Source organism: Lonchura striata, chromosome 36 (genome assembly GCF_050655825.1).
Source record: "Lonchura striata isolate lonStrDom1 chromosome 36, ASM5065582v1, whole genome shotgun sequence".
Lineage (NCBI taxonomy): Eukaryota > Metazoa > Chordata > Aves > Passeriformes > Estrildidae > Lonchura > Lonchura striata.
Genome location: NC_140738.1, coordinates 11,962,074 through 11,983,267, shown reverse-complemented (window position 1 = coordinate 11,983,267; position 21,194 = coordinate 11,962,074). Strand labels below are relative to the sequence as shown.

The 21,194-nt window shown below is 51.4% G+C and overlaps 2 protein-coding genes across 2 annotated transcripts; both read left to right on the top strand.

Moving 5' to 3' along the window:
• Positions 1–9,309: 9,309 nt before the first annotated feature.
• Positions 9,310–12,399, top strand: LOC146764176 (endogenous retrovirus group K member 5 Gag polyprotein-like). The gene has a single exon (XM_085565522.1). The coding sequence runs from the start codon at positions 10,473–10,475 to the stop codon at positions 12,234–12,236; it is 1,764 nt and encodes a 587-aa protein (XP_085421648.1). The 5' UTR covers positions 9,310–10,472; the 3' UTR covers positions 12,237–12,399.
• Positions 12,400–15,959: 3,560 nt separating this feature from the next.
• On the top strand, positions 15,960–18,586 carry LOC146764175 (syncytin-2-like). Its single transcript, XM_085565535.1, has one exon. The coding sequence runs from the start codon at positions 15,960–15,962 to the stop codon at positions 17,325–17,327; it is 1,368 nt and encodes a 455-aa protein (XP_085421661.1). The 3' UTR covers positions 17,328–18,586.
• The last annotated feature ends 2,608 nt before the right edge of the window (positions 18,587–21,194 follow it).

The window sequence follows — 21,194 nt, the reverse complement described above, 5'->3', positions numbered from 1 at the left end:
TGGGAGTTGTTCCTAGCATGATGGGCCCGTGATGCCTCAGGCCGTCAGGGCAGAGATGACACCTATAAGGGGGCAAGACCAAGGGGTGGCTCTAACCATGGACAGAGTTTCTCAGGTGATCCATGACTGTAAGACATGTGCTGCCATCAAACAGGCCAAGCGAGTGAAGCCCCTCTGGTATGGTGGGTGGGGGTCCAAGTACAGTTATGGGGAGGCCTGGCAGATTGACTACATCACACTGCCCCAGACATGCCAAGGCAAGCGCTACGTGCTGACCATGGTAGAAGCCACCACTGGATGGTTGGAAAGCTACCCTGTGTCTCATGCTACAGCCCATAGCACCATCCTGGGCCTTGAAAAGCAGGTCCTTTGGAGGCATGGTACCCCTGAGAGGATTGAGTCAGACCATGGGACTCATTTCAAGAACAGCCTTATCAACACCTGGGCTAGGGAACATGGCATTGAGTGGGTGTACCACATACCAAACCATGCACCAGCTGCAGGCAAAGTGGAGAGGCACAATGGACTGTTAAAAACCACCTTAAAAGTATTGGGTGGGGGATCTTTCAAAAATTGGGAGCAACATTTAGAAATGGCCACCTGGTTAGTTAACAGCCAAGGTTCCACCAATCGAGCAGGTCCTGCCCAGTTTGAGTCCCTGAATATATTAGATGGAGGTAAAGTCCCAGTGGCACATGTCAGAGGTTTGTTAGGTAAAACAGTGTGGATCAATTCTGCCTCAAGTACAGACAAACTCATTCGTGGGATTGTCTTTGCTCAGGGACCAGGTTGTACATGGTGGATAATGCAGAGAGATGGAGCAACACGATGTGTACCTCAGGGAGATCAGATTGTGGGGTGAGACTCATGTGCAAATATCACTGTTTGCTGGATGTTACTGCCAGTGTCTGTACATGAAAACACACAGACATGAGACAGAAGGAAATGTGTAAGTGTTGAAGGTTTGAGTAAGTGAGATGGAAGGAAATGTGTATGAGTAAGTGAAAGATGGAAGTTTTTACTTGATGAAGTTTTTACATGATGTTGACAGTATGGAGATAAGGGGTGGAAGGAAGAGTTCAGTCCAGTCAGGGGTCAGGTTTGGATACTGACACTTGGGGTGACCAATTGAAGGTGGACATGCCTCTGAGAACACAGAGGGGTTAAAAGCAGAACTCCCAGGAGAACTCGCTCTCTTTGGTTCCGCTCATTGGAGAGGGCACACCTCTCCTGCCCAGCCATGAGCTGGGTGGGGAAGGGGAAGCCATGTGGCCTGCAGAGGTAGGCCAGGGGTTGAAGAGTCTGTAATTGAGCTGGGCCAGTTCCTGCGGACGAAAGGGTGGAGAACGTCTGAGATGTCTTTGTTCCCCCCGCCCACCCTAGAGAAAAAGACATAGAGAGCCTGCAGACACCCGGGAGTTTGCTGGTAGAGGAGAAGGAGGAGGGGGGGGAAGATGCCCAGCATGGGAGACAGCACAGCGTCCTGAGCTGGAGATTTTAGCCGTCCGGGGAGTCTGGGAATTTTAACCCTTTCCTGTGAAATGAAGGCTTTGTGAAATACTGCTCCTCCTCAATTTGAAGAAAAAGAGAGACAGCCAGGGACCTCAGTTGTTAGGGAAAGAAGGTTGGGGGGAGATGATGGAGTAGCAGTTGGCTTGAGTCTTTTTGTCAGCCATAGACTGAACAATCCTTCCTCCAAGAGAGACTGCATTTTAGGGGGATGCAATGGTGAGCCAAGAAACTCCACCAGCAACTACCAGTTCAAGGACGAACAGAGGAAAGCAGAGGAGGGTGTGAGGATGCCCTCCGTCTTCAGAGAAGAAGAGAAGGTGATCTCTGTTCTTGGACCCCCAGCCTCAGGGGAAAATGGGGGGGGACTGTAGTCCCAAAATGAGACACTGGACTGTTGTTCCTGTTGGTCCTTGGCAAAGCATCCTTAAAGGGGCCCTATAAGCAGTCTCTGTCCATGCACGGTGGTGAGAGCACTGTGACATGGAGAGGAGAGTGTCACACTGGCTCCATGTGTTTGGGTGGTGCCATGTGTGACATGGAAACACAAGAGGTGGCAGCTGTGTTTCCTGGGGGTCTATGGTGCTATAGGGGGACTCCCCTCTCCCCCAATGGACTCAGTATTGATTTTCTTGAAGGGTGAAGACTTGATTAAGGGTCCAATCGTGTCTCGCTGTGGTTTGTTGGAGGTGGGTGGTGGGAGGAGGAATGTTTTGAATTTGTTGGAGGTGGGTGGTGGGAGGAGGAATGTTTTGAAAGGTTTTCATTTCAAATTTTGTGTGTGTTTTTTTTCCTCCCTTTTTTTTCCTTTTATAGTAGTAGTAGTAGTGTAATAAAGTTTTCCCCTTGTTATTAAGTTTGGCCTGCTTTGCTCTGTTCTCAATCACGTTTCACAGCATTCAATTGATAGGTTACATTTTCATGGGGGCGCTGGCATTGTGCCAGTGTCAAACCATGACATCGTGTTACTCCTGACAGGAATGGGCTCCCTGCAGTTCGAGCTGCTCTGCAGCCTGTGCTTTTCCATACCCTGCTTTGCTCTTCAGGTGGCAGATGCCTTGGGCAGGTTACTCCAGACACACGAGAGTGCCAGGGTAGGCCCAATCCCTAAAGCTCTCACAGAGCTGTGCTTCACTCCAAATTAGGTAAGCATGAAACGGATTTTAAAGACTGTAGCACATCTGCAGATTCAAGGGATAGTAAAGCCAGTGCTGCACTCTGAGAAGTAAGTCCACAGTCTGAGTCGTTGATGACATTGAACTAATTTGCAGTTCATTGTGATGATGATGATGATAGTATCATAGAACATTTCCTTTTTTTTTCCTCCCCCAAATAAAATGGTGCCATTCAGCTTCTGGAGAAAAGAACTCTCAAAGGTGCAGTTTGGCAGTCATGGAGGCAGAGGTGGGGGAGAGACAGATATTCCCTGGAGGGATTCTCTGGAGGGCTCCAGCATTTAAACAAGCTACTTGGATACATAGACTCGGACATTTTCAATACTATATGGCTGCATTACATGGTTTTCCAAGCCTTATGCTGGCCAGAAACCTTTAAAGCCCATGGGAGTTTAGCCTCTATGAGAAAGGCAGCATCAGTTCCTGTGCCAGGTGAGACATAGCGTTCAAAAGCTCAGCTTGTGTTTAGAGAAGCCACCAGCCTAATGTAAGCAAGGCCATAAAGCTTCTCCAGTCCTGCTGAGCGGGTGTGGCAGAGCTGTTGTGTTTTACAGCAGCTCCATGGCAGAGCAGCAGCTGCAGGAGAGGGCTCAGGACAGGCTTGGGGGGAGCGGGGCGGATGGAAGCTGAGCAAAGCCCCTGCTCTATGACTGAGGCACTTTGTGCAGAAGCAAACAAAGATGGTGACTTGTAGAGATTCCTGCTGTGCTCAAATTTTGCTACTGAAGACTGAGAGGTGATCTTGTCAGGAATCCCAGAAAACATCAGGGAAAAGGTTTTAGGTTAGTTCTTGTGATTAGGCACAAGTCGCCAGTGGAAAAAGAGCCTCTGAAGCAGGCTGTGAATCATAGGGTGTCTTAGTTCTTAGTAGAGAATAGATTACCAATTAAATGATATTTTAATTTTTATTCTAGAAGTGTAAAAATATTCTAAAATTTCTGAATTCAAAAACTACTTTGAAAAATATAGAACTGCTGTGGGAAAAGGGAAAACATATTTGAAGAGTTTTCTATGAAAAATAATCCTAAATCTTGCAAAATGAAAACTAAGCACAGTAGCTGCTGGTCTCAGGAGCCCGAAGCCCAGCTGCTGCCTGCCCAGCACTGGCTGTGCCCAGACAAGGACCTCCGCCAGTGCTGGTGGTAGCACCCAGGGGCCAGAGCTGAAGCCCAAAGATGCTGCTGGAGTCAGAGCATACACTGGCAGGAGGGCTGCACCTCCTGTCCTGGCTGGACACCAGGGCCAGCACCTTTGGGGACAGAGGGTTCTGTTATGGGTGGTGGCAGCATGTCCCCATCAGTAAGTGGGTATTGCAGCTGTGGAAGAAATGTTGCAAACTGGCTTGGGGATGGCTGATAACAGGCGCAGGTCACCGTGACTGAAGTCTTCGTCTGGTCTTGTGAAGCTGCAGAGGTGCTGCTTTGGAGAGAGCAGTGGCTGAGGCCCCAGCTGCCGGTGGCACACAGGGACCCTCTTGCACAGCAGGGCCCAGAGCTGGCAGGGCTCCCCAGCACGGCTGGAGCGGCTGGCACACCTTGGCCCAGCTGCACAGCTGCCCCTCGAGGCCCCGGCGAGCAGGGGACGGCTCTGGGCAGCTCCCTGGCCAGGAGCGGGCCCCAGAGCGCCTCTGCCTTTCAGGGGCCATCTCGTCCCCGCTCTTTCTCCTGCCCACCTTGCTGTGCCTCTGCCCTGTGCCCCTGGGGCTGCTCTTGGCCAGGCAGCCTCAGGGGGAGCCAGCACTGGCTGCAGCCCCAGCGGCCCCCCAGGACAAGGCCCAGCAATGAAGAGGCCAAGGAAAGCACTGGGCAGCAGCAGAACCCTCAGAAGAGTGCTTTGGACAGCCATGGACTGCCCACAGCTCCACTGCAGCCTCTCTGGACATGTTTGCCCCTCAGGCACCCCTGCCCAGCCGGGAGCCAGGGCTGGCTCTGGCCCCGGGCTCGCAGCAGGGCTCCTGCTCGGGGCTGCTCCTGTGCCTGGGGCCTCTGGGCACTCAGGGCGGCTGCGGGAGCAGCTGCAGTGGGAGGGACGTTGGTGCAGAGTCCCAATTCCCTGGGGCTGCCAACGAGCTCCAGAGGCCCGGAAGCCCAGGCGCCTCCAGCTTTGGCTGCTGCTGGGCCGTGCAAGGGCAGGGCCTGGGGGAAGAGCTGCTGCCACACAGCCCCGCCGAGGGCTGAGCCCGGCTGAGCCCGGCACAGCAATCACCTCCTGTGCCTGTGCCCGTGCCTGGCATCGCCTTCCTTCCTTCAGGAAATGCTGCCTTCCATAGAGCGTCTCTGTCCATCCCTTAAGGAAGGAAGAGGCACAGGTGAATCAGATGGAACCATTACACATCAAGGGGCTGGAAACTTCCGGAGGCAATCCTTGTCAAAGACATGGATAAGGATCAGGAAAAGGCCCAGGCTCTTGGGGCTGTGACAGGGCTCTGTCTTTTCCAAACCACCATCCCTCCTGATCTTCTGGGGACTGGGAAATTGCAGGGGGCATCAGGGTGTGTATGGCCCGTGGTGAAATTGGGGGTCCCTGTCAGCTGGTGCCAAATGCCTTCCTGCAGAGGCTGGGGAGAAGCTGCAGCCAGGCCAGGCTGGGAAACAGCCCTGCAGGGCATGAGAGCAGCAGTGGGGCAGCGAGGCTGCCATGGATCCCTTCCCCCTGTGCCGACCACAGCCTGTCCAGATGTGCAGGGAAAGCCCCCGGCTGCTGAGTCCCAGGGGAAGGCTGAGGAGATTCACCCACCTTGTCCTGCCTGCAGAATTTCCTTCAGCATTTGCTGCATGTTTTTGGATGGCTCAAGGTGTTTCTTGCGTCCTGTAGCTTTGTTCTTTCCTGTTGGAGGACCTTAGAGCAAAACAATGCCATTTCCCAGGAAGGGATCCCACAAAACCCATGCTCAGCCTGTGGGATCAGCAGGGAGACACTACTCACCCCTGCGATAGGAGCTGGGCTTGTGAGCAACATCCACCAAAGGAGCTGGGAAAGTCCTCCCTTCAGCCACACCTGTAACTCAACAGCCACAGAAGCTTCTGCCATCTCTGCAGATCCGCACGGGCAGCACTGAGCCACAGGAGCAGTGAGGGGATGGCCCAGGGCAAGGGCACACACGTGCGTGATTCTGTCCTGGCACCTGCAGCGATGCCCCCCTGGCCGAGCTCTGGGTTCTGAGCTGGCAGCTCTCACAGAGGGAAAGGCCTTGACCTACCCTCAGCATCTCCTGGAGGCTCAATCCTGAACGTAGGTTGGGAAGCCAGATCACTTTTGCTAGCAGGGTTATCTGCAAAGAAAGGCAGGACAGAACAGGTCCCATGGCAATTTAGGAGATCCTCAGGCTGCACCCAAGGCTCAGCCCTGGGACACAGCCCTGGGCTCGGCCCCTTCCCTCTCTGCTCTTCTCTGTGGCTGCACAGAGCACACGGAAGGACACACTGGCATTGCACACAGGAAGAAAACTGACAGCTAAATGCTCCTTCCTCCCACTGACAGTGATCCTGTGGGATCACTCAGGGTTTGAGAAGGGAGCAGGCTGATTTTCCTAAATCCATCTAAATTGAGATGGTCTTAAGGGAAAGGGCAAATGTATGAGCTTTTGCCACCTTGTTGCTGCCTATTCTGTCAGAAAAGGTACATCAAGAATTTACCTCCGGCATTTCCCAAGAGTCTCAAGCCGTAATCCAGCAGGCCTTCCAGATAATCCATGGTCTGTTCCCAATCTAGAAGGGAGCAAAGATCAGAACCATTTCCATGGTGTGCTGGGATCCCCTTCTGCCTCAGGGGGTTGGGGAAGGTCATGGGAGCCTGATGTGAAAGAACAAGGCCGATGTTGCACAGGGGCCTGGGGAGCTCTGGGCTGGCTCCAGTCAATCCCCATCCCACTTTGCAGGCCCTGTGCAACATCCCTGGAGAGGAAATGGAGCAGCACGGGACCCATGGGGATTCTTTCACTTGCACAGAGGAAACTCTCTTTAATCCCTGGGGAAAACTGCAGCAGGCAGTGCTGCAAATATCCCTTCCTAACTCCCTCCCTCCCTCCCTCCTGTCCTACCAACTGCCCATCGTCCTTCTGCTGGAACAGCTCCCCTGTCACAACAGGAGATAGCAGAGCTTTTTCAGGACACCCTGGAGCCTTGCCCTCCCCCTCTGCCCCTTCCCCACCATGGGCACCCTGTGCAGTCGCTCCCAGGTCTCGGGACGTGTCTCCCACGGAGGGACCCCAGCAGGACTGCTCAGTACCCGAGTGCCCTGAGCATAACAATTCCTCTGGGCTGTGCCGGCCCTGTCCGGGCTGTGTCTGCACTGCCAAGCAGCAGAGAGGGCAGCTCAAGCCTCAGCAGGGCTCAGGCCCAGAGGCACAGCAATTACCTCCTGTGACTGTGCCTGGCATTGCCTCCCTTCCTGCAGCAGAGGCTGCCAATGAGCCACTGCTTCCTCTGGGAAATGCGGCCTTCAGACCAGCTTCTACATCCACTTCTGGAGAAAAGAAAAGACACAGGCAGGGTTGTTCCACATAGTGGAGGTGGCACCTTCAGGAGGCAATGCTTGTCAAAGGAAAGCATGGTTAAGGATCAGGAAATCCCCATAAAATTTTTGGGTAGGCTACGACCCACTCCCTCCTCCAAACCGCCACCTCTCCTAATCTGCCTTGAGACTGGAAAATTGCAGAGGATCTCAGGGTGGGCATGAGCTGTGGTGGAATTTGGGCTCCCTGTCAGCTGGTGCCAAATGCCTTCCTGCAGAGGCTGGGGAGAAGCTGCAGCCAGGCCAGGCTGGGAAACAGCCCTGCAGGGCATGAGAGCAGCAGTGGGGCAGCAAGGCTGCCATGGATCCCTTCCTGCTGTGCCGGGCACGGCCTGTCCAGATGTGCAGGGAAAGCCCCCGGCTGCTGAGTCCCAGGGGAAGGCTGAGGAGATTCACCCACCTTGTCCTGCCTGCAGAATTTCCTTCAGCATTTGCCTCATGTTTTCGGATGGCTCAAGGGGTTTCTTGCGTCCTGTAGCTTTGTTCTTTCCTGTCGGAGGACCTTAGAGCAAAACAATGCCATTTCCCAGGAATGGATCCCACAAAACCAGTGCCCAGCCTGCGGGATCAGCAGGGACACACTACTCACCCCTGCGATGGGAGCTGAGCTTGTGGGTAGTAATCAGCAAAGGACCCGGGAAAGTCCTCCCGGCAGCCACACCTGTAACTCAACAGCCACAGAAGCTTCTGCCATCTCTGCAGATCTGCACAGGCAGCACTGAGCCGCAGGAGCAGTGAGGGGATGGCCCAGGGCGAGGGCACACACGTGCGTGATTCTGTCCTGGCACCTGCAGCGATGCCCCTCTGGCCGAGCTTTGGGCTCTGAGCTGGCAGCTCTCACAGCAGGAAAGGCCTTGACCTACCCTCAGCATCTCCCAGAGGCTCAGTAATGCGTATGGGTGGGGAAGCTGCACCACCTTCACCAACAGGTTCAGCTGCAAAGAAAGGCAGGACAAAACATCTCCTGTGGCAATGTAGGAGATCCTCAGGCTGCACCAAGGCTCAGCCCCAGGGCCCAGCCCTGGGCTCTGCCCCTTCCCTCTCTGCTCTTCTCTGTGGCTGCGCAGAGCACACGGAAGGACACACTGGCATTGCACATGGGAGGAAGATGGACAGCTAAATGCTCCTTCCTCCCACTGACAGTGATCCTGTGGGATCACTCAGGGCTCCAGAAGCGGAGCAGGGAAAAGTTTTCAGCATTCTTCAACTTTCAACAAAAATGGCATGTGTGAGTTCTTGCCACCTTGATACTGATTATGCTGTCAGGAAAAAGGGAAATGCAGAACTTGCCTTCAGCATTTTCCAAGATCTTTAACGTGTCATTCACCAGCACTTGCAAATCATTCAAGTCGCGATCCAAATCTAGAGGGAAGCAGAGACCAGACCCATTTCCATTGTGCTGGGATCCCCTTTTGCCTCCGGGAACTGGGCACTGCAAGGGGATCAATAAGGCTGTGGAAGCCAGGTGGCAATGGGCAAGGCCAAAGATGCACAGGGGCCTGGGGAGCTCTGGGCTGGCTCCTGGTCACTCTCCACCCTCTTTCCCTGTCCTGTGTAACATCCCTGGAGAGGAAAATGGGGCTGCCCAAGGCCCACGGGGGGTCTCTCCCTCCTACAGAGGAAACCCTCCCGAAAGCCCACGGGAAAACCATCCCCAGTGTTTCCCGGGGAGCAGGGAGCGCTGTCCCGGGAAAGGAGAGCCAGGTGCCGGCTCACCTATTCCCCCCGCTTTTAGCGGAGCAGCCTGGGCAGCCCTGGCAGGCAGGGCCACGGCCAGGAGCAGCAGGAGGAGGAGGCGCAGAGCAAGGGCCATGGTGCCTTGCCCTGTGCCAGTCCCGCCTCTCTCGCTGCCACCACTCTCCTGAGGCCGCTGTCCCAATGTCAGCACCGCTGCTGCCACCGCCGCTGCTGCCGCAGCAGTTGTGCTCCAGGACTGCCTGCTCGGGCCTTGTGGTGCTGTGCAGCCACGGGGCTCTGGGACCTCTGTGACCTCAGAGCCCGCTGTGACCTCAGCCTGCTGTGACCCAGAGCCTGCTGTGACCTCAGAGCCTGCTGTGACCCAGAGCCCGCTGTGACCTCATGCTCTTAGCTGTACCCCCAGAGTGTACCCCCTTCTGTACAAATGGACTGCCCTGACTGTAAATGTTTTGCTTCATCCAAGGGCCATTGCTCAGAAAAACCTTCAGGGACACAGGGTTTTGTTTGGGTGGAGGCAGCATCTGCAGAGCAACAAGCTGGTAATGCAGCTGTGACAGGGACATCAGGCATGGGCATGGAGATGGGAAATGAGGGCAGATGTGTCCCTGACTGAGATGTTTGGCCGTTCTTGGAATTCTTTGCCCCATTCAGAGGAGCAGTTGCTGAGAGAGGAGGTAGCTGAGGCCCCAGTTGCAGCTGGGACACTGTCCCTGGGTGCCTTTATGATGCTTATATCCCCATTTGTCAGTTCAGCCCAGAAATAAGTTTTGCACCTTTAAAACTGGTTCCAAGAGTGAAGGGGGAGGCAAGAAGAAGCGCAGAGTTTATTGTCAGAAACTGCACTTGCTCCCCCACATCCTTCTCCTGGACTCTGCTGTCTGCAGACAGACAAGACAGCAGGATAGAGCTCTCCTTTGCTTTTTAGTTAGTATTTAGCTAGCTGAGGAAGGGAATTTCTCTGTGAAGAGAGCCTGACAGAGGAATGGTTGAACGACAAGGGACATGATACTGTAAAGTTAATCCAAATAGGAAGGGCTACGTGACTGCTGCAAAGTTCGCATGGCCCTGAAGAATAGATGATGTGCAGAAAGCAGGATATTGAAACTGCTTGGTATGTAGAAGTAGATAGAGAAGAACAAAGGGGGTACTAAGCTGTTCTAACTGCAAGGCCAGCCGGACAGGCATGTATCGATCATAACGATACTTTTAAGATAATAGTACAAGTCACATAGCAACCAATCATGAGCTTGGCTTTTGCAATATGTATGAGCTAATTAACGAACATATATAAACTATGTAATCTGTTACAATAAACTGAGACTTGATGATCATGATATCATGAGTCTTGTCTCCCGCGGCATTTTCCTCTAACAACTGGCGCCCGAAAGCAGGGACCTGATCCGAGCCTAAGGCGAGAGAGGTGCTGCGTTGGAGTGCGGGTCCTGCGGCTGGAAGGACGGCGAAAATAAAGAGAAGAGGCGAAACGCTCTGCTCCGCGCCCTGAGTGACCGTAGAAGCGGGCTCAGCCGATACGTGCTGCCGAAGCCTGAAGGAGCCAGCAACGGTACCGACTTAACCATGGAAAGGCAAGCAGCATATGATTTATTTAGTGCTTCTCTTAGAAAAAGGCAGATTAGGGGGATTGACTTAGATAAGGATCTCCCTTCGCTATTGCATCATGCTGAGTCTTACGGCTTTTTCGTTAACCCCCATAGTGTTCATGAACTTTCCGAATGGAGGAAATATGGGGATAAGTTGGTGGAGTTAGTGTTAGATGAGGATAAAACGGGTAAGAAGATGGGTAAGCTTTGGCGGGTAGTTCATAGTGAATTGCTAATGTGTCAGGCAGAAAAGAAGGCGGTGGAAGGGATACGGACAGCCCGGGAAAAAAATAAGGAATATGAACCCTCGCTTTCTTCTAGTGAGCCTAACCCTCCGGTCCTTACAAATTTCCCTGTCCCCATCTCTGCTCCTGAAATGCCTGCACCGCCCACAGATACTCGTGGCATTGAGGTGCTGCCATCAGCTCCCCCTTTACCCCCACCGTCGCGTCCCCCTCCGGCAATTCAAAACGTTACCGTGGCACCCTCCTCGCGGCATCCGCCGTCTCCCGGCCAGGCGCCTGTCCCTAGGGCAGATTCTGACCTCGTGGAGGCCATGGCTAAGGGAAGACGTGAGTTATGGGCTGCTATTGCACAGGAGGGCATGCAGACGGGGGACGCTGAGCTCTTCACGGCAGCACAGGAAACCCTTGCGTTTCCGGTGATATTTTCGCCGAATGGCGACGGGGGGTACACTGCGCAGGTCCAGAGCATGGACTGGAAACTGTTGACACAGCTGCGCGCCACTGTGGGGAGCTATGGTATCGCCAGTGAGCCTGCCAGGCAAATGCTTGATTTTATTTTTAATGCTCACACTTTATTGCCTTCCGATGTTAGGGGAATGGCCAAATTGATCTTCACGCCGCATCAACGCTTACTTTTTGAGGCACGCTGGAGAGAGGAAGCGGAGAGAAGTGCCAATTTACCAAGGGCTCAGGGGGATCCTTTGGCAGGGCTTACTGTAGCCGAGCTCATGGGACAGGGTAATCATGTACGCTTAGAACAACAGGCAGCACTAGGACCTGACAAATTAAGAGAAGCAACAGTGGTGGCAAGAAGAGCCATAGACAAAGTCAAGACCCCGGGTGGAATTCCAATGTATATGGGGATTAAACAAGGCAGGGAGGAGCCTCTTGGCACATTCGTAGATAAAATAATGGAGGCGTTGTCCAAAGCAGGGGTGGCTGATCATATGCAGGATGCCCTACTTAAGCAGTGCATACTCCAGAATAGCAATCCCACAACTAGAAATTTGATTACTTCTATCCCTGGGGATTGGACTGTCCAAGCATTGTTAGAAAAGGCTGCTTCAGTACCAGTTGGAACTCAGGCACTATTGGTTAATGCTTTGCAAGAGATAGGACAGGGATTAAAAGAACAGGCAAGCTCTCAAAATCAGGTTTTAGCTTCTCAAAATCAGGTTTTAGCAGCCCTTGCTCCCCTTCAGGCTATGGCTGGCCGCCCCCATTCTAATACTACCGGAGGGGCACGTGTAAAATGCTACCGCTGTGGAAGCTTAGGTCACACTCGAAGGGAATGCGGAGCAACAGGAGTCTGGTGTGGCAGATGCCAATCAAACACCCACAACTCTAACGCATGCAAAAGGAAGCAGGGAAACTTCAGGAGCAGCGCGATCAGCGGCCGCGCCGGGACACAAATAGCAGCTGCAGAAATGAAGCCACTCAGCAATTCCAGCCTGCCACCTGCGGGAGCCTCGGCCTGGACTTGGCAGCCGCAGTAGACACTGATCTCCTAACTTCAAGACCACATAAAATTCCAACTGGAATCCATGGCCCCTTGCGAATACACGGACAAGCTATGGGAGGACTCATTATTGGCCGCTCTTCAGCCTCTATTTTAGGCCTCTTTGTGGAACCAGGGATCATCGATGCCGACTGCTGCGGCGAAATCGTGATCATTGCTCATACGCCATATCCCCCCGTGACAGTACCAAAAGGTCAAAGGATTGCTCAGTTAATCCCACTGCCACAAATGACCAAAGGATTGGAACCTATATCCCAAGTCCCCAGGACTCCAGAGGGATTTGGCTCAACAGGAGGTCTCGCATTGCTTACCTTGGATCTCAACACCCGCCCCAGGAAATCCTGTCGCTTGATCCATCAGGGACACAGCATTGTGCTTAAAGGACTTCTGGATACGGGCGCAGATACCAGCATTATTGACCCAGGTCATTGGCCTGCGTCTTGGCCCACCCAGCCCACAGCAACCACGGTGAGCGGCATCGGCGGAATGACACTCGCAAGCCGCACCCCAGTGCTGACTGTTGAAATTGAAGGGAGACAGGCGTCTGCAGCGCTCTCTATAACAACCTTACCACCCGCTGTTCAATGCTTGATTGGCCGTGATGTTCTGGCCCAGCTGGGCCTCGTCCTTACCAACGATCATTCTTTTCAGTGACGGCCATTGCTTGGATCTTCCCGCTACCACTTACATGGACTACTAACGAGCCTGTGGTAGTTAAGCAATGGCCTTTGAAACGGGAAAGTCTGGAGCAGGCACATTTGTTGGTTGATGAACAATACAAGCAGGGACATCTTAGACCATCCACAAGCCCTTGGAACACTCCGATCTTTGTTATCAAGAAAAAGTCGGGCAATTACCGGCTCTTGCATGATCTCAGAGCAGTAAATGATCAGATGGAACCTATGGGAGCACTGCAACCTGGGATGCCGAATCCTGCTATGTTACCACAAGAATGGCCCATCTTAGTTATAGATTTGAAAGACTGCTTCTTTACTATTGCTCTGCACCCTGCAGATACTAAAAGGTTTGCCTTTACTCTCCCTGCCCTCAATCATGGCGAGCCAGCCAGGAGATTTGAATGGACGGTTTTGCCACAAGGAATGCGTAATTCGCCCACAATTTGTCAGCTATATGTGGATGCAGCACTTCAGCCACTGCGACAACGCATGCCCGATACCATCATCTATCACTACATGGATGACATTCTGTTCGCACAAGCAACCCCCTTTTTAGACTCTCAAATCCATGATATCCTGCATACCTTAGAGAAGTCTTCTCTTGTCATTGCACCCAACAAAATTCAATTTTCTGCTCCATGGAAATACTTGGGATGGACGATCACTCAACAGCGAGTTACACCACAGAAGCTATCTATCCAGTCATCAGTCAACACCTTGCATGAAGCGCAAAGGCTTTTGGGCGACCTACAATGGCTCAAGCCAGTTACTGGAATTCCTAATATCCTTTTAGACAAACTGCGCCCACTCCTCAAAGGAACCGATCCCTGCACTCCAGTTCGCCTGACGTCAGATCAACGTCGTGCTTTACACGACATTACACACTGCATCTCTACTGGTTTTGTGAGACGTCTTGATCCTGATCTTCCTTTACATTTGACCATTTGGAACACTGAGGACCACCTATTAGGGGCTGTCACCCAGCATGAAAAGAAAACGGGGGAGACAGTGGTGCTAGAATGGATCTCACCCCCATTACAGCAAAAAAGAACAGTAACCTCCAAGGTCGACAGCCTGGCAACACTTATCAAGAAGGGACGTACTCGTATTTTAGAGATAAGTGGTTCAGAACCAGTAAAAATCAATATACCCATGGAAAAACCCACTTTGGACTGGTACCTTCTAAACTCTGCACCCCTTGCCGAAGCATTGCTCTCATCTGCAGCTACTGTTAGTACAGGACCCCTTACACCCAAACAATTACAATGGGTAGGAAAATGGACATGGATACAGAAACCCCTCAGAAAGGAGAAGCCTATCTCAAATGCCATTACAGCTTTCACAGACGCAGGCCGCAAATCACGCAGAGCGGCTGTGGTCTGGAAGACAGAACAACAATGGCATTACCAGATACTGGAAGCAACATTTCAGGACAACTTACAGACATTGGAGTTAAGGGCAGTTATTTGGGCAGTGTCTCACTTGTTGGGGCCGCTGAACGTTGTTTCTGACTCACTCTATGTCGTAGGAGTGGCATCAAGGATTGAAGATGCCGCCATCAAGGAGGTCCAAAATCAGCGTCTTTACGAGCTCTTTCTTCAATTAAAGCGCGCCTTAAGGAACAGAAGGGAGGCATATTCTATCATACATGTCCGCAGCCACAAATGGAATGAAGGACTGGGAGCAGGCAATGCCAGAGCCGACAAATTAGTGTCAGTGTCAATTGCTCATCATGTAGTACTTCCACGGCAAACAATGGCCCGAGAGAACCATGCTATCTTTCATCAGAATGCCAAAGGCCTATCACAGGAGTTCCGTATTCCACTACAAGAAGCCAGAGCTATTGTTAAGGCTTGCCCCATATGTAGCCATCACAACAGAGGAGTGGGCCTGGGAATAGGAGTAAATCCGCGAGGCCTGCAAGCTAATGAACTTTGGCAGATGGATGTCACCCATGTACCTAGTTTTGGTCGTTTGAAGTACGTCCATGTGACTATTGATACTTACAGCCATTATATATGGGCTACTGCTCAGACTGGAGAACGGGCCCTTCATGTGGAGCGACATCTCAGCAGCTGTATCGCAGTCATGGGAGTGCCTCAGAAGATCAAGACTGATAATGGCCCTGCTTATTGCAGTAAACGTGTTGCCCGCTTTATGCAAACATGGAACATCACACACGTTACAGGGATTGCAAACTCCCCTACTGGACAGGCAATAGTAGAGAGAGCCAATGGAACTCTTAAACAATATCTGGAAAAATACATTGATACAGTCAGCGTGCAGGATAGGTTATTGAAATGCCTGTTTGTGCTTAATCACTTATGTATTTTTGGAGATGGGGGGTTACCCGCAGCAATTACTCACTTTGCCTCTAAAGCCCCTACCCCTCCGCAAATGGTAGTCAGGTATAGAGATCCAAAAACAGGGATTTGGCAAGGTCCAGCCAAAGTATTATACTGGGGCAGGGGCTATCTCTGTGTTTCTACACCAACAGGTACTGTGTGGGTCCCAGCTAAGTGGGTGCGGCCCACCAATGACCAGCCCGGAGCAGAGAAGGAGGCAGCGCCTACAGAGGACGATCTCCAGGATCCTGTATGAATTAGAAGAAGAGTTTCAGATTAAATTCCTGTTTGACTCGGAGAGAGAAGTTGAAGACTGCCTCTTGCCTCAGTTAGCTAGAGACTTTGACCGCTGTTGTCCGCTTGCTTGCTTGACTTGCAATAGTTATGACCACCAATCTTGGGTAAAAATATATTGTGGAGGGTGCTCTCATCGTTGGTGGATTCATCAGCACCACCTTACCTCTGCATTCTGGTGTCTTACCTGTCAGCGCCAGTGGAGCTTTGACTCACCACAGCGCGCTTTAACACGATTAACAGGTCAGCCTATCAGGGAGAGCCTGAGATTAATAGAAAATAGAGAAGACCTGGAATTAAGAAGGCTAGCTTGGAGGGTACAGCACTTAGTAGAGAAAATTCTAGGTGTTAAAAGGACAGGGATTATAGATTCCTGTTGTCAGAATGGTATTGGCATCCCCATTCAGTGGCAAGTTGACCCAGACGAATGGGACACGCAGTGTAGGAGGTTTCGTCATCGCAGCCGTGCTGCTAAGTGTGCAGGCATACGTCCCACCTCAACCTAAAACAAATGTATGGGTCACAATGGCAAATCTAACAGGGCAAGAGTCCATCTGTCTTGCTTTATCTTCCCCAGGCAATCCGTTCTCCACCTGCCTAGTCGGTCTACCATTGGATACATGGCCATGTCCTACACGTGTTCCAACTTGCGATAATTTAAATTTGAATACTACTGTAGATAATTGGGACAGGTGGGTGCCCTACTTACCGATCGCCCCGGCAGAACCCCAGGAGCTAGAGCTACTGGGGGCAGTTGGCATGGATTGCTGTTTGTACTTTAACTGGACAAGCAAGCAACAGGGAATCAATGAGTCTGCAATTGTCGTTAATTCCACTTTGCCAATTTACAGAAACAGTAGTATCTGGTGTCAGTACACGGCCAAAAAGGTTTCAAAGTCAACAAATAATCCGCTTTCTTTGCCCCGAGGAATATTCTTTATTTGTGGTGACAGAGCTTGGGCTGGCATACCTTCCAGAATAAAGGGAGGCCCTTGTTCGTTAGGAAGATTGTCATTGCTGACACCCAACACATCAATGATATTAGACATGGCTCGGCGTTATCATGGCAGCAGATTGCGACGCAGTGTACATAACTTTGCCAGTAACTGTCAAGATAATGTTAGATTTTGGTCCCCTGAGGCGATTATTGCTGCCTCTTTCCTAGCGCCTGGTGTTGCCTCAGCAGGAGCATTAGCTCAACTCAACAAGCTGGGGTGCTGGCTAGCTAAACAGACAAATGCTACATCGAAGGCCTTAAGTGACATGCTTTTGGATGTAGACTCAGTAAGACATGCCACACTGCAGAATAGGGCGGCTATAGATTTCCTATTGCTAGCCCAAGGTCATGGTTGTGAGGAATTTGAAGGAATGTGCTGTATGAACTTATCTGACCACTCTACATCCATCCATAAGCAAATACGAAAATTGACCGAGCTAACTCAACAGTTGAAGGTGGAGGACGGATTGGGCTTGGAAGGCTGGCTGAAAGGATTGGGGATTGGACCATGGTTGAGGGACATCATCAAATATGGCATAATAGTTCTAAGCATAATTGTGATACTTTTGCTTGTCTTGCCCTGTGTGTTTACTTGCTTACAAGGCTTGATGCAGCAGCTTTTGCAGAAAATGCTGAATGCACACCTTCTTGTCCAAAAGGAAAACGGGGGAGATGAAGAGAGCCTGACAGAGGAATGGTTGAACGACAAGGGACATGATACTGTAAAGTTAATCCAAATAGGGAGGGCTACGTGACTGCTGCAAAGTTCGCATGGCCCTGAAGAATAGATGATGTGCAGAAAGCAGGATATTGAAATTGCTTAGTATGTAGAAGTAGATAGAGAAGAACAAAGGGGGTACTAAGCTGTTCTAACTGCAAGGCCAGCCGGACAGGCATGTATCGATCATAACGATACTTTTAAGATAATAGTACAAGTCACATAGCAACCAATCATGAGCTTGGCTTTTGCAATATGTATGAGCTAATTAACGAACATATATAAACTATGTAATCTGTTACAATAAACTGAGACTTGATGATCATGATATCATGAGTCTTGTCTCCCGCGGCATTTTCCTCTAACACTCTGGACTGTGATTTTTCTTTTTTCATGGAACTGTTTCAACCTGCTCTGGACTGAACACCCAGAAGAGCCCCAGCAGCTCACACCTGTGGCCCACCAGGCTGGGCCTGGGCTGCGGCATTTCCAGGGCCAGAGGGACTGATAACAGAATGAGTTTGCAGAGCCACAGCCAACAGAGGGGACTTTCTGAGTTTGTAATTTCTTCTATGTGGCGAGAGGTTTTATTGTTTAATAATGTTCTTTTTTTTTTTTTTTTTTTTTTTTTCCTGATGGTGAGTGCTTTGCCTGTTAAATATAGAGGTTTTTTCCACTTTTATAAAAAAAAATCTTTTTCCCAAACTAGCTGGGGGCAGGGCTGCTGTTTTCTCGGGAACCCCTTTGGAGGTCATCTCCCAAATTTGCCCTAAACCAAGATAAAAAGAGAAGACCTACCTGCACAGCAGGAGATTTCCACTGTGCTCAAAGTTTGCCTCTGAAGATTAAGAGGCGAGCTTGTCAGAAATCCTGGAAAACATCAGGGAAAAGGTTTTACATTAGTTGTTGTGGCTAGGTACAAATCTGCAGTGGGAAGAGAGCCTCTCCAGTAGACTAGGTGCCATGGGTTGTCTCAGTTCTTCCCAGAGTAAATATGACCAATTAAATGTAATTCTAATTTTTACTCTAGAAGTGTAAAAATGTTCTAAGTTTTTCTAAATTTTAAAACTACTTTGAAAATTCTTAAAGTACTATGGAAAAATTGAAGAAATTTTTGGGGTTTTCTTTCTAAAAATTTGTAATTTCTAAAATGAAAAGCAAAGCCAAAACATGGTGTCCCAGGAGCCCCTGCCCAGCCGCTGCCTGCCCACCCCTGGCTGTGCCCAGACTAGCAGCTCCGCCAGTGCTGGTGGTAGCACCACCTGAGCTGAAGCCCAAAGATGTTGCTCAAGCCCTTCCCTGGCAGGAGGGGCCTCCCTTCAGTCCTGGCCAGACACCAGGGCCAGCACCTTCGGGGACAGAGGGTCCTGTTCTGGGCGGTGTCACCATGCCCCAGACACAAGCTGATAATGCAGCTGTGGACGAGATCTTGGAACCTGGCTTGGGGATGGCTGATGGCAGGTACAGGTCTCTGCAAGTGAAGATTTTGTCCAATCTTGTGAGGCTGCACAGGCGCTGCTGTGGAGAGAGGAGGTGGCTGAGGCCCCAGCTGCCAGTGGCACACTGGGACCTATTGGTATTGCCAATAATGAGGATGGGACATGCCTTGGCTTGTCTGGCCCCTTCGGCTGATCCAAATAGCGGCAACCGTGGTCTCTCACCCCAGAGACACTTTTGGCTAGCTGGATGTTTCAGCTGGGCACAAGGAGACAAATCCAGGCATGCCAGAGCTCTGGTGGCGGCGGGATGGAGCTTCCTCTCATAGAGGGTCCGCTCCCTCAGGATTCTATCTGCTGGAGAAGCTTTTGAAGTGAAAATGAAGGAAAAGAGTCAGTTCTGATGGAGGGTTTTAATCCAGAGCTTTTATTCTGGCCTGCGGGACTCTGAATCCAGCAACTGCTCCAACAGAACTCCCCGACTGCATGGTTGCTTATTGTAAATGCAGGTGAACCCAATGGGAAGAAATGACAATGTCTGACTCAATTCAGAAGGCTGACTGATTTCTTTATTATAACTGTGGCTAATATACATTAATATACTGTTATGTGTAGTAAACATGATTTGCGCCATTCCTTGAATGAAATGTGTAATATTGGATGCTTGTTAGATTATGCTCGTTTGTATTATCCCCCCCTCCACCCTCGCAGGCGAGACAGGGTGTATATTGGAAACTGATTTACAAGTAAGAAGGTGCAGCTCGGCCAGGAGATGAGCCATGTCTGGAGAGATACGGGACCCCAGGTGCTGATCATCGCCTGAATGACCCGGGATGGATGTCATGGAAATCCTCAGGCACATACATGTGAATGCAGCGCTCCTGTAAATTTCATCAAGGGATTCAACAACTCTGGACACTGAATTGTTCTTCCTCATCACTAAAAAAGAAAATCTTATTAACCTATGGACTCTGAATGGAAGAAAAGACTGATTGCTGAAATCTTGGCCTCAGGCAGAATTTTCCCCATAAAATCTGCTTGTACCAGGATGGAGGTGTGTGGGCATAGGGGAAAAACCTCTCCTGAGGCTAACTCCTTGTTGCACACCCAGGGTCGATACCTGGGCTCGGCACTGTGTTGTTTTGGGTTTTTTCCATGGCTAGCTAGATAGAATTTGACCGCTAATAAAATTATTTTTATTTTTAATTTCGATGAATAAATTTTCATTTATAACAATACTATATAAAAAGGAAGATACTAAAACTACATACTCCTTTTCCTAACTCTAACACAACTTGTGACCCTCTCTCGAGAGTCCAGACACATGTGTACTGGATTGGATTGGATTGGATTGGATTGGATTGGATTGGATTGGATTGCCCATCAGGCTCAAATGATCCTCACCAGAATCCAATCAAGCACTCACTCCAGGTAAACAATTCTCCAAACACATTCCACAGAGGAAAAAACAAGGAGCAGAAATAGAAATTGTTTTCTCTTTCATTTCTCTCTGTGCACATCTATGAAAAATACTGAGAGGGAGAGAAATGTGCTTGACACAGTTGCTGTCTCTTTTACCTGGGGGAGGGGAGGAGGGAAGGGGTAAGGGAGCCCAACAACCAGAAACGGGAGAGGAGGTCTCAGGGGACAAAGGACACCTGGATGGTCCAAAGTCCCAAGGGGTAGAGGACATCTTTTGAATCTGCCCAATCACTCAATGCCCTTCTGGAATTCCAGAAGTGACAGACAGTGCTTGGCAGGGGTCAGGGTGGGGAAAGGAGGAGTGATTGACACACCTGGGAGGAAATGATCAGGGGAGAAACCCAGGGTTCAGGGTTAAAGCATGAAATCACACTGCAACAGGGACCCTCGTGCACAGCAGGGCCCAGAGCTGGCAAGGCTCCCCAGCAGGGCTGGAGCGGCTGGCACACCTTGGCCCAGCTGCACAGCTGCCCCTCGAGGCCCCGGCGAGCAGGGGACGGCTCTGGGCAGCTCCCTGCCACCCAACACAGCCCAGCAGGCTGGCAGGAGAGCCCGGGGCCAGCGCAGCTGCTTGGGCCGTGGCTGCTGGAGGGACAGGGGCCAAACCCATCCCTGAGCAGCCCCTGCCAGCCCTGGCCCTCCCTGCCCTGGGACAGCTCCCCCAGCCCCAGGGGACAGAGCCAGGCCCTGTCAGGACCCAGTGCAGCCCCTGCCCAGCCGGGAGCCAGGGCTGGCTCTGGCCCTGGGCTGGCAGCAGGGCTCCCGCCCGGGGCTGCTCCTGTGCCTGGGGCCTCTGGGCACTCAGGGCGGCTGCAGGAGCAGCTGCAGCGGGAGGGACGTTGGTGCAGAGTCCCGATTCCCCGGGGCTGGCAACGAGCTCCAGAGGCCTGGAAGCCCAGGCGCCTCCAGCTTTGGCTGCTGCCGGGCCGTGCAAGGGCAGGGCCTGGGGGAAGAGCTGCTGCCACACAGCCCCGCCGAGGGCTGAG

Excerpts from the sequence above, each read along its gene's own strand:
- LOC146764175 (XM_085565535.1), top strand. The coding sequence starts at position 15,960 with ATGGTATTGGCATCCCCATTCAGTGGCAAGTTGACCCAGACGAATGGG.
- LOC146764176 (XM_085565522.1), top strand. The coding sequence starts at position 10,473 with ATGGAAAGGCAAGCAGCATATGATTTATTTAGTGCTTCTCTTAGAAAA.